The sequence below is a fragment of the Falco punctatus genome (genome assembly GCF_963210335.1).
Source record: "Falco punctatus genome assembly, chromosome: 1".
NCBI classification, from domain to species: Eukaryota; Metazoa; Chordata; class Aves; order Falconiformes; family Falconidae; genus Falco; species Falco punctatus.
The window spans coordinates 31,414,633-31,428,142 of record NC_137580.1 but is presented as its reverse complement, the minus strand read 5'-3'; the positions used below and the strand labels follow the sequence as shown (position 1 = coordinate 31,428,142).

The 13,510-nt window shown below is 36.1% G+C and overlaps 1 protein-coding gene across 3 annotated transcripts in view; it reads left to right on the top strand.

Annotated features, from left to right (window-relative positions):
- Nucleotides 1-13,510, top strand: part of STIM2 (stromal interaction molecule 2) — a 73,792-nt gene that overhangs the window by 28,843 nt on the left and 31,439 nt on the right. For all 3 annotated transcript variants that reach the window (XM_080386196.1, XM_080386197.1, XM_080386198.1), the window contains exon 2: nucleotides 9,465-9,595. In XM_080386196.1, coding sequence (XP_080242322.1) covers nucleotides 9,465-9,595 — 131 coding nt within the window. The remainder of the gene's footprint in view (nucleotides 1-9,464; nucleotides 9,596-13,510) is intronic.

Here is a 13,510-nt window from a genome sequence, read left to right as displayed (position 1 = left end):
AACTGATGTTATTTGAAGCTGTACAGTTAGTGTTTGGCAATCTATGTTGTTCAAGCAAACTTAGAGTATTTGGATACTTTACTGTTTTCTTTTGTATGTAACTTCTCAATATTTTTCTAGAGATGGAATGCTGCTACTATAAACTTGTGTGCGAATTGTACACAACTTTTTTTGATGGGAAGAGCCATGTGTTTGTAGAATGAGGGTGGTTGTTTTTTTTATTTAAATGGAATCCATTTGAGCAAGTTCTCTCTAACATTACATGACTTCCTTTAACTCTTTTGGAGTTTTTAATTGAACTGAGTTTAATTTTTTTTTCTACTGTGTGATTCCAGTGCATGAATTAATGCACAGAGTGTGAGTGTTCAGTGTTTGTTCATTGTGTCAGTAAGAGTTGGCTTCTATTTTATTGACCACTTTAACAACTAAAGAATATGTATTGGAAAACTATACTATTTGCTACTATTTTTATGAGCCCAGGTGTACATTTATCAAAACAGTATCAACCAAGATGTATCTAAGATACAGGCAACTATGCTTTATTCTAACATTCTGATAACTGTAAATAGCACTATTTCTGTTAAGTTTGAGCAATAGCATATGTTATTTCCAAAGATGTGACTATCTCATTTTTTTTTATGTTCTGAAAACTTCTTTTTTTTAATGATCTTTAGATCTTATTTGCATGAAATAGGCCAAGGTGAACTGAGGCACCATTGGTAGGTTTGTCAGCTCAGTTATCACTTGGTGAAGTTCATCATGAGATAAATATTTAGCAGCATATTAGTAGAGCAAACCTGCCAGTTCTGCAGTCTGGAGCTGGATGTGAGTGCTAACAGCAAAGCAGTTTGTGTAAGCTCTGGGACTAGGATAGTCCTTAACTAGCCAGCAATCTGCATGACTAGTTCACGTAAGATAGTAGGAGTATTTAAAGGAACTTACATTTATACATCCTCAAAGTTACTGATGTTGAATGGTGCTAAAAGAAGTGTTTCATTATGGTGTTATTGATTAAATAAAATGGATCTGTGTATTCAGTGCATCTGTATTTCTGAAAGTATAAACATTACATAGGCTGACAAAGTTAATGCTCAAATACTGGAATCCTAGCAGATTGTGTATTAAACAAGTGCCCTGATGCTTTAGGTTTCAGTTGTATAATTCTAATATGCTCTCTTAAAGTATAAATACATGCTGACAACATGTTGTTACAGGAACTGTGAGGGAACTGATGATGCTACAGATGGTGCTCACAGAGGATTAAATTTGATTCCTTGGTTAGAACAGTTAATAATATACGTACTAGATCAGATGGTGTAGAAGACTGAAGTAATTCAGTAATGTCAGCAATGTCATGCTTGCATGCCTGATTCATGGATATAGGATACGATTATGAACCACATGTGAAAATAAATATATCAGAGGAAAAACTGGTGTGATGAAAAGTGTAAGTTTAAAGATATATCTGTTTTTGTTTGAAAATAATTGTCTTCAATGCACTCCTCTAATGCACAATTTTAGCATGTGTCAGTTTGAACGTGTAAGGATGTAGGTCTTTAAAGATGCTTTTTTAAATCTTCAAGCCACATCTGTAAAACTTACGCCTTTTTATTAAACTTTTTAGAAATTATGTAAGGTGGTGAAATACTTTTCAAGTGCTGCTCCCTCTTTTCATTCCAAGTTGTGAACTATCTTCTTAACATATGAAAAAATTTCGTAAACTTTTGTATTATTAACCATACTGTTGTGGTGGTTGTATTCTGCAGATCACAGTCTTCCAGAAAGGACTTAGTGGCTCATGCTCTGCTCACATCTAGAGCCATATCTGAATAGAAATTGGTACACTGAATACTGACTATACACTTTCACCAGGAGGCTAAAGATCAGGCTCCCAGATTAATTCACAGCAGAGCTGTTAACAAGGATGGAATTCTAAGCAAGAAGATGAGGTTTTAGTTAGAAAACAGTTACTAAGGAAGTTTGCTTCAGAAATTCCATGGACATCTTGTCAGACTTTTGAAGGTCACCTACCTGTAAATTGCTTTTCTGATTTCCTGACCAAATTAAGAAAGTGGCTTAAATGTTAGGCTACTGTTACTCCTTAGGCAGATTAAATTACATGATCGGGGATATACTGCATATTTTCCTGTTTCCTGCTATTAGAAAAGGGAGAAATTCATTAGAACAGCAGTGAAGAATTCAGACCTAAAATATAAAAAACCCTTGTGTGTTATTATATTAATAGTCACTGAATATATATGAATACACAGCTGTAGTTTTTCATCAGCTTAATTAATGTTCTGTTGACAAATGAACTCCAGTAAATTCACAGTCCCTTTTCTTCAACAGATGTAACTTTTAAACATCTATAGAATGTAAGGCAAAAATACAGACTGTCTTTTCTGTTTTGTCTGAGTTTTAAGGGTGTGTTTTTATCCCAGGTGAAGTTAAGAATTTAGGTCATCTATGAACGTATGAAAATTTGTTTTTTCTTGGAGCTATTCTAATTTTAGATGTTAATAATTACTATAAAGTGCAAAGAGTGCATCATACATCTTTAAAGGAGTTTTAAGTAGTCTTCACTACTAAATCAAGATAGTTGAAAACAGTTTTATATTGTGTTAAATATTTCCCTTCTTGGTTTTGTACTAATAAATAAGAGTAAAATGAGACAGACTTTCCTGTGGCTTAGAGTAGGTATCAGACATGGCACTTTTTTTCTAAACTAAACATTCATATGTGTTTGTAGGTTTGTATGGTAAGTATCATTGAAGTGCAAATAAGGTTGGAAGGAGGGAAAACCAGAATTTTTGATGGCTTGTGTAAGATGCATTCTCCCAGTTTCCTCTCATCCTGCTTTGTTAGGGTTGGGAGGAGTTCCTCTTCTAAATCAGTCTACTTTGACCATTGTATAACAATAATTGTCCAACTTCCTCTTCCCTTCAGACTGTGTCGTTGCTCAGGGGGTGTGTGGGAAGGAGATGGAAAAGCCATGAATCCATCTTCCTGATTTTTGTCTAGTCAGACACAGCAGTGTTGTAATTTAATAATCAACTTCCTAACAGTCTAAATGAAGTGTTTATACTGATATTTCATCTTGTCAGAATAATCCTTGAGATGATTAATGTATTCAAACCCATTTTTGCAACTTCCTTTTTAAACAAGCATTACTGATTCGGGATAGTTGCTTTTAATGCAGTTAAAGCAAAAATAGATTTGACATCAAATTTAATTCTCTAGAGAATTCCTTTCTGTTTCTAGAGAAGTCCTTTTCCATTGAGTAAACGTTTTTATTACTATGAAATTATTAAATAATTTTCTAAGGTAGTGTATAATGTTTTGAATGTCTTAAGTGAACAAAAAGTTCTGTATGCTGTTCTGCAGGTTGTTTTGAAGCTTTTTATCTAGGAAAGATTAGAAAAGCTTTAATTGAAACTTGCCTTAACACTTGATTTTGCTAATGGCATTATTTGACTAAATTTCTGCTTCAAATGATTTCACTGTTTTTTCTTTTCTGTGTGTAAAAAATGAAATTTAAGTTCAGAATTAGACAGCTTTTTTGTGGGTGTGGAGAAAGCAGAGATGAGATAATGGTGATTTAAGGAAAAATCAAAGCCTTGCTTGCCTCATCAAGTTTCAAGTTTTGGGTGGGGGGAGATGATTGATTGCATATATTAAAAGCTACTGAAATAGCAGAATAGATGGACACCTCAGTACTGACAAAACCAGGTTTGCATCTCATGCAAAGATTGCTTATATACATAGTGAAGTGGTAATGATTTATTTTAAGGTTCTTTGAAAAGTCTTCTTAACTGAAGGATGCTTTAGTGGATTTTAAAAGGATTGTGGCAGCTTTCATGGAACTGAACTGCAAATTTTGGGTTTGTTTAAGCTGAAATTTTACCAGTCGCTAAGCATTGCACATGTATTCAGAAACAAGTGCTTCAGATACCAGACTTTGCAGTCCAGAGTTTTATTGCTGAGTCTTATCTGCTGTTATTGCACGAGATTGTAAACACAATTTCAGAAATTACCTGAATTTCTAATATGGAGTAGTGGAAAAGCCTAATGTGAAACTTCAGGTTTTAAAATTCTTTGGTGACAATAATTTCCTGAAACTCCTTTCCCATTGTACCCCCTCCCCTCTCCCTGCTGTCATTATTATTATTGACTTTTCCTCTTCAGGAAGCTCATTTAAGTAACATCAGTGTTGTGATTAGAAGATAAGCATGTTACACCCTTTTTGTCAAAATTTTGTCTGTTTTTTAGTGGAAAGATGTGCTGCAATCATGAGCTTTATTTTTCACTCTGATCATTTAAATAAATGTCACAAATGATATTGTCAAGTTAAATGTTATATCCTGCTCAGCCTACTTGCCATATGGAGGAGTTTAATTATTAAGAGTAGGAGTGATTTGCTTTAGGAGCTTTTAATTGAAAGATTAAACGAAGCTCACTCTGAGGCTGTCTCTTCAAGTATTTGAAGATTTTAATGACACCTTATGTAAAGATTTAAGATAAAAGCAGCATGTTTATTTGCTTTACTGTGAATGGTTATTTTGAACATCTGGTCAAATTTTTGGAAATGCTTGCTTTTCGTTAATTTCAATAATCTGTATTGTAGCTGACACTCAGATTTGTATGGAGGTCATTAAAAATCATTGTTCTCTTACACTTTTTTTTACCTTGAAAGGAATTGTATTGAATTAATGAAGAAACTGTAATGTAATAGAGTACAGTGTAAAACTAAAGCACAAAAGAAATCTAAAGAAATCGAAATTGTAGTTAGATGAAGATGCGTTTGGAGGGAGTGGGGGGTTGGGGTATTGTGGCCACCTGCTTTGGCTCTGGAAAATGCAGAGAAATCCTACCTCTGTCCTCATGGCTTGCTTATACAGTTTTAAGCTGAGAGTATGTGCTTAGGAAGCTGACAGTTTTATAGTGCTTGCCTTTCCTGTGAGGTTTCCCTTTATCTCAGATGGCTTCTTAGGAATGAGGCATCATAAAACTAGTAGGACATGGTACACTCCTGGATTCATCAGAAAAAGGCAGTCGCAGCAACACTGCGGGCTTCAATAGGACTGCCATATGTTAGCACAAAAAAGTGCTTTTCCTTCTCTGTGAACAGTGAACATTCTCACAGAACAGAAATGATGTGTAGTAGTCAGTCTCCCCAAATAACTCCCAGCCACCAAGTTGTTCCCAGTGAACTAATCTGGAAGCTTAAAGGCATTTAAATTTTAAATTTGGAGGTGTGTATCTGGTTCCGGGTACCTCTGAATATCATAAAGGTTTTTTCTATTGCTATACTCTTAAAAGGGATCTTTGAGACATCAAAAAGACTTAAGGGCTGGGGTGCTTTGGAGACCAGGCTGGGACCGCAGACAGCTGGCTAGGGTCCCTCTGTCACAGGCTTTGGCACAATCATAGCTTTTATGCTGCAGTGTCCGTATGCAAAAAGCTGTGTGTGTAGGATGGCTAATAATCCTGCAGTTGCTCGATCTGTCAGTCCTTTTCACTGTTGCACTCACAACAGTTTAGGGAAACGTAAATGCAGGATGGATGAAAGACTGTGAGGTGCATATACACTTTTGCTTTGGAATAATTTCTAATGGTGTATCCCTAAAATAAATTTCAAGGGCTTGGCTGACATGAATGCTTGAAGGTATGGGTGGAATTAATTTTCCTTACTAGCCTGTGTTGGCATTGTCAGTTTGTATGTTTAATTCCTGTTGCTTTCAGGAAATGAGATGGAAAAGGTGTGATTCTAAAGTTTAGGAGAATTTCAAAATGAAGTTTCTCTTGTAGTCTTGCCTTGGTTTAGCCTCACTGAAAAAGAGAGAAGGGTCAGGGGGAGGGGAGGAAGGGGGCAGAAAAGCCCCTAAGTAATAGTAAGTGCTATTTTCCCCTTATCTGTAAATAGAAAGTTTCCTGTAATCCGGATTGGATAACTCTGTACTTGGTTTGTTATCAAACAGTCTCCTATACGACTGGTTTGTACCTGTGGCTTTGTGCAGCTTCCTGGGCTGATGAAGGCTATTTACTCCTCTTGCCTCAGAGCCAGGAGGCAGTTACTGAGCTCCTCAAGGCAGGAGGAAGGTTTGGTCAAAGATTCTGCCAAGTTTGTTACGCCATAAATTCGACATCTATTTTTTTTAGTAACAAATTTCTTCCTTATGATGACCAGAAGTTCTGAAACTTCCTCACTTCTAAGCAACATTAAAAACAGGTCTGTAAAATAACTTCTGCCTGGAGTGACATACGGTGTGCTTGTATGCCCCTTGTCTACCTCATCCAAACTGTATTTCTCATTTGCTTTGCTAATTCTTCTGTGCTATTTGTTAAAGAAAGGGTCAAACTCTAAGCTATGAGGTTCACTCCCTGAGTGAACTTTTTGGTATCATCTCTGTACTCTTTCCCCTGATGAGGATTTTGAACTAGGTGCATTTATGACAACATACCAGACTAGGACAGAGAAATTGGTTCAGACATGAAATTAAGTCTGTCCTTAAGGTACAGGAGGAGGTTTGGAATCCCCGAACACCTTCAATAGGGTGAACTCAAAGTGAAAAATGAATTATCAACTAGTCCTATGATTTGTTACGGGGCCTCAGGCTTATAGTTGCGGTGCTTACAGTCTCTTGAGACTTTTCCTCTTGGCTTTTTTGTTAGTTAACTGGATGCTTGAGAAGTTTCTAACCATACTTCATATAGTATTAATTTGAATTGTTTCTGCCATGCAAGTAAGACAAAATACTGCATGTTAGAATCTCCTGCAGAGGTAGGTGCAGATGGTTAGATTTCAATCAGCTGTTTTTTTAATCTGGTAGGGCTGCTTCATAGGTATCCTTGGGAAATGCTTTTCATTTATTCTTATGCTGTGGCTTTGTGATTTGTTTTTGTGTTGAGAATGTTCTCTAAAGAGGGGTTGACAAGTGTTGTTAGTCTGGGAATGTTTAATTTCACCATATGAAAATAAGCTTGAAGGTAAATCTGGATTCTGTTTAGAGCGGGTTCATTTTTATTACAGTTGAGATGTGGTGCTACTCCATGTTACTACTTAGTCCCCAAACAAGCAATTGGAACTCTATCATCTCTTGAGAGAGACATCAAGTGTTCCTGGAGTCAGTGCACAGGATGTTTGAAATGCAAGCAGCCTGTTTGTTTCTCTCAAGAAAAGCCATAGCTCTTAAAAGTGCCCTTGTGCTAAAATAACCAAAAAGTTAAAGATAAATAAGTATTATGATTAAGAAACTGATCAACCTCAGTTTGGAGAAAGTGTGCTTTGAGAAAACCTTTTTGATTTGAAAAACTGGGCTTTCAGCTAAATAAAATGGAAAAACATTTGAGGGGGTGCTTGCAAACTGTGAACATTTCTCTGATATTTTCTTCTATGTAAGAATAGAACTAAGTATAAATTGAAGAAGTTGGGTGTGTTTGAGGGACCTGTTTATCTGTTTTGACAATTATGCTTTCTTCTAACTTAGAAATACAGATCTGGCAGTACAAAGATGGTTCTTCTGATATATGATTGTATTTTAGTGCCACATTCTTTGTTTATGGTTGTTGGAATTTAATTATTAGTAAAATTTTTAGGTGATTGATTGCATTGCAAGAGAAGCGATTCTACAGCAAACACTCTGTTTTACAAGGATAAGTCCTTTTACCTCCTCCAATGATAGTGAATTTTTTCATTGCAAGGCAAAAATCTAAAAGCTGTGTACTGTGAAAATCAAACCTTTTCTAATGAAACAAAGATGGGCAAATGAAATAGATATTTTTTAAATTGTAAAAAAATTACGTGGCTTCACTTTTTTCATGAAATCTTAGTTGCATTCCAAAACTGAAAGTTGTTTGTTGTGGCCTGATTTAATGTTTAGTAATTTGTCTCTGATCTATATGAAGTAGTTCTAAACCCAGCCTTTCTCTGTTCTGAGACCGTGTCAGTGAGGTGTCTGGGTTTTTTGTGTTTTTTTTTGTTTGCTTTTTATTTTTTTAATTGATACATGGGCACAGATAACAGGTAACTATTAAATTCTGTATAATAAAACTGGTGGATAAAGTAAGAATGCTTTGACTCATGTTTAGCTGCAGGGATCAGTCCTATTAACGTGCATTTGAGATTCCAGCTATGTTGTGGTTGCTATCTTTGTACTTCTGCTTTGTAGCCTTATGCAAACTGACTCTTATCCTCTACTGATTATTTTAAAATTTATAATACACAGAAAAGCAGAATCATGCCAATTCAATTGGTATGGAAATACTGAAATAATTTATTTTTCTGTGCAAATGCTGGTTCCTATCAATTTCTATATGTGCATCCTTTTACTTATATAAATGAGCCTTTAATAAGTTCTGTAGTAATATGAAAGCTTAATCCTTTGATAGACTAGAAGAAGCAAAAATTACTCGTATGCTGCCTCAATTTAATTTGCTTTGATGTGATTGAAGTGGAGTGTACCAGTTTATGGGATCTAGTCAGTGTATTTTTATAATAGCTATTACAAAGGGAATTTACAGTCTCATTAAAGCTGAACTTCCAAAAAATTATTTGTGTTCTTCTCCACCTTCTATTCTTTGATGGTGTTCGGTAGGTCAGAATTAATGAAATACCTAGCTATTAGTGCCAAAGTCTGTGAAAGACCGATCTTTAATGACAGTTAGTCATCATGCGTTGTTGAATCTTGGAGCGTTTGGCATGTGCCTTGTGGAAGGGAAAAAACAGAGCTATAACAATGTGATGTGGTGGAAGCAGAGCCATTAGATAAGCATATATTGTGAGCCTTCAGTGATGAATACAAATGAAAATGCTATTTTTGATCTGAAATCTTGTTTCACAGTGACTCTGCTGTTTTTGATCAGAGCATACAGGACTGAGAGATCATGTGTTATTATCAGTTGGATTTTCTTTGTGGTGTGCTTTCTTTTTAGTCCTCCATGAATATTTTGCATCCAGCAGTACTGTCTACTTTAAATTTGATCTGCAGTGTTGTTACCATCCCTTTGTTATCTGTGTATGAAACTATGATTGTAGGACATGACAATTCTTTATCTTCCTGCACTGCTGTCTGTTTAGCCCAGGCTTTCAGAAAGGAGGTTGAAAAATGCAGTGGCTTTATTTGCTATTGCAGTGATATATTACTAAGGGTGGGTGATAGATGAAGAGGTGGAGATAGCAGTTAGAGGGGTGCAAAAAAAACCCCTCACGAGTCAAACTATTTCAATCGAGGCCGCCTTTCTGGATAAGGAGCTGACGACACTCCCCACCCCACCCTGCACTTTTTCTTGACAAGAATTACTATTTTACAGCCAAATTTGACAACTATGACCAGGTGACTGTGTGCAGTGAAATATACGTACACTTACAGAAATTCAAGCCCTTTCTCTTGCTTGGAAGCTTTATATTTTAGCGTGACAGTAGCTAATATTTCTGGGCTTTTTTTGTGTGTTCCCCCTGCCTCTAGATCCCTGCAGTTCACTCAGCCCACCGTGCTTTACTGAGGAGGACCGGTTCAGCCTAGAAGCTCTCCGCATGATCCATAAGCAAATGGATGATGACAAAGATGGTGGTATTGAAGTAGATGAAAGTGACGAGGTAGGAGTGAAAAGCCTTCACTTGTGCATGTTTAAATCTGTCTTTTCTTTTTTCTCCCTGTTTTATATAGCTGCTTTTTATGTTCTAGACGTTGAGTAGTTGTTGTTGTTTTTCTTAATTCAGCCCTTCCCACAGCCAAATGTGTAAGGAAAGTCCAACTTCTAGAATTATTGTCCATTGTTCTAGCCTAAAGGAAAGTTTTATATGACTATGTATAAAAGCTGTTATTTCTGTGATTAGTGTAAGAGGTAGGCAAATGGTGTTGGTTTAACTTGCATTGAGGCAACTAAGAGTTGGAGTTGGTATGATCTGCCACCTGGCACGTCAGTTTCTTTGCTCCAAGCTTTTCTTGCTTAAGGTATCACTGACCTTTTCTATTTACCTTAGATCTGTTCCAGGCACTTCACAGTGCAAAACAATACCCGTTACAGCAGTCTAGAAAGTTTTCTTGTGTGTTTTTGCTTACATTTTACAGGCAAGTAGTAAATGTCTGCTGTAGGTTAATGGTAAATTAAGTCCTACGAAGTAAGGAAAATTATTCAGACTTGCCTCAAGTTTTTGGTGAGTGTGCCCAAATGGGTTTGGTAGGCAGGCTCCTGGTGGTCCTGGCAAAGGACTTGCCTTTACACTTTTTCAACTTTACTATCAGGATTCTCAAATCACTGGGTAGGAATAGAAATATCCATGCAGTTTTATTGTTACTGCTGCTTTTGCTTTCTGGCAGTTGTCAGGTACAGACTTGAGAAAGGAAGGGGAGTGAAGATGTCCCCTCATCTCCTGTCCCCTAAAAATGAGGGTATTGCCATGTGGTTCTGAAGCCCATTCTCACTGGAGGTGAGTGGGAGAGGAATCTAGCCCTGATTTCTCTTCCCTTTTTGGTAACATCTCAGGGAAGATTGCTCTCCCTGAAAGAGTTAAGCTGTGAATTATCATTGTCAAGTTTAATTTGATGCTACTTACTTTTTCTCTGTGACTGTGCATAAGTAGCATCAACAGTGATCGATGCTTGGTTGATGTGAATTTTCTGAAAGAATACAGTACAGTGGAGGGAATGGTCCAGAATAAAATAATGTACCTTTTAACTTTGGAGGAAAAAAAAAAAAAATCTGCTCTGTACCTTTAGGGAGTGTCACGGCGAGGTAGTTCAGGCACTTGAAATAGTCTAGCACTGTTGCTGCAGAATGTTTGGTTATTTTCACTAATGCTTGGGAGTGTACAATCCAGTCTGCAAACTGAAACAGAAGTATGAGTGTGAGCTTCCTGAGGAGCTTCTCAGCACTGTGTGGTACTCTTGACATTGTGCTGCATTTGTTATACCTGAAAGTTAAGAAAGTTAAAAGAAAATACTGAAATATTTATACATTGGAAGCTTTTCATTAGTGTTCAAAAGATCTGTCTTAGCTTCCAGTGGACCGTTTTTATGTTTGACCTTAAGTTTCTTCCTGTTCCAGAGGAATGTCAAGATAAACTCAAGCAACAGAAGCTACTTTTAAACTCTGTTAAAATGACTGAAATAAGAACACTGTTCATGAGGGTTGTTGTTGTAGCTGGGGTAATGAGAGATGAATGAAACTGTATATTCAAACTACTTGCTGTACATATTGAAGAAATATTTAATACCCCCTAAACTAGCTCTTTTCTACGTACAGTTTGCATGCAAATCAATGATGAATATGTATTTGCATAGAGTGCTTTCTTGTAAGACATTAAAAGCAAACCCGAAATTATTGAGAAATGCGGTTTAATTGCAAGTTCAACTACTAATTTATATGCTCTTGTTGTAGCACTTACTGGATCTTTACTATAATCTTGACAGATCTGACACTGTAACAACATAGTTACCTGATTACAGTAGGTCTGAATATATGCTAAAAATGTTGTCCTAATATGCACTATTTAAAAACCAGACTTGTGTTTTTTGTTCTGTCACAGTGGGTAATATTGCTTGTTTTGAATAAGAATGAGGACTGATAATTAAAAAAACTTGAGAAGTAAAGCTTAATGAAATACAGGGTTTTTACTTAACAGCAGGGTAATGGATTTCCTGTTTCATGCTGCATGGTTTTTGCTTGCAAGACTCCTGGAAGAGCAGTGTATTAGGTATGTTGATTAGATATTCATCGGCTTTTTATTTGGCAGGAAAAAATGTGACAAAGTACAGTAAGTTTCTGCTGTTTTACCAGCACTAAAACAGTGTTACAAATTCCAAGTGTATATTTACACCAAGGAAGTAAGTTCTTGTAAAGAAGTTATTTTGAGAGGGGAAGGTAACAAGAGCTGAAGATGTTGAAGTATTTATTTTAACTATTCTAATTTGCTAATCCAGTTGAGAGCTTTCAACAGTGATTCCAGACATTTCATCTGCATGCTATTACTTTTCCTAACGTTACTCATGCCCGGTTTTATGTTGTAGTTTGTTTTTCCTCTGTAAAATGAAGTCTCACGTAGAAACTCCTTCTCTACAGAAGGATCTTTTAGGATATAAGAAAATCTGAACTGTTATAAGAAACTTTATTTCCTATAAGTTGTCTGATACTGAAAACAGTTTTGAACTACCTTGTGTGGACTGGGAAGAAGCTTGTATTTGACCTTGATGAAATTGATGTAGGGAAACCTGATCTGAATTTTTAGCATGGGATTTATTAGTCATTAAGACACATGAGGGTTTTGTTGAAGTCTTCTGAGGAGGATAGAGGGGCTCTAGTTTGAGCATGGACTGGTTAGATGGTTTTTTCCTTATTCTTTCACCTGTTAGCTAATTTAGACTGGGTGGTATAACTTAAGAGATGTATAAAGATGAAAAACTTGAACTTTTAAATTCACTACAATATACTTTTTCTAGTTCTAGTTATTACAAAATACTTACAAAAGAAGAGCTTTAGCTACTCATGTTAGAAATGTTTTTGCATTCAGGTTTCACATAACTTTCTAATACTTGCCCTGAATTTTCAGTGTAGAATTATGTACTTCAAAACAAGAAGTATAACTTGAAAAAAACCCAATGGTTAAGGTAATAAATTCATGTCTTACTTCAAAGTATGCTTTACTGTGCAGTTACTGATTTCTGTGAAGTAGGCTATCATGGTGTGAAAACCAGAGAATATGGTACATCAGACAAGAAGAAAAAGGATGGATGTGGACAAAGATTATGCTTATCATTGGGGCAGGCTAATATGATTTTTTTTTAATCAAATCTAGTTCTTGCTATTATTACTTTGTTATTAACATACGAAAGATTGGAATTGTTTAAACTGGTTTAAAGAGGGGGGCTGTAAAAGGGCAAAGGGAGAATGTATTACTAATTGAGGTTTTAGTCATGTGTTGTGGGAGGCTATCTGCCTCAGGAAGCATCTGTTGCACGTGTACATGATTTTGTTTCAATGATGAAAAGACACAATCAGTATGACAGACTTATCTGTTCACTGTTAACATAGGTTTTTGCTGTTTCCAAAGAACCTGTATGTGTAGATCCTACATCAAGTCATTTCCTCAAGGAATCTCTCTGTAGAAATAAATAAGTTGATGTTTTTGAAATACTAGTATCTTAACAGTGTGTCTACTGTCACACAAGCTAATGGCACAATTACAGCTTTGTGTGGGATCTTTGGATAGATCAACTTAATAATCTTGATGTTTTGTTTGAGTTTATAAGTGCACTTAAATAATTATTTAATGAAAATCTCAACCCAAGAAACCCTCCCACAAAACCACCAGAAAAGGAAAAAAACACTGTGGAGAGGAAGAGTGCAGCATTGAAAGTACGAAACAATCAGAGAATGGTTTTTAACAGTATAGTCAAAGAAGTTGGAAAATCAGGGGTGATAATGCAGAAGTGCCTGACTTAAGATGTTGTCTGGAGGCAAGAATCAAAAAGAATCTAGTGGCCTAAACCCCAGGGAGTATTATTGTCTTCTG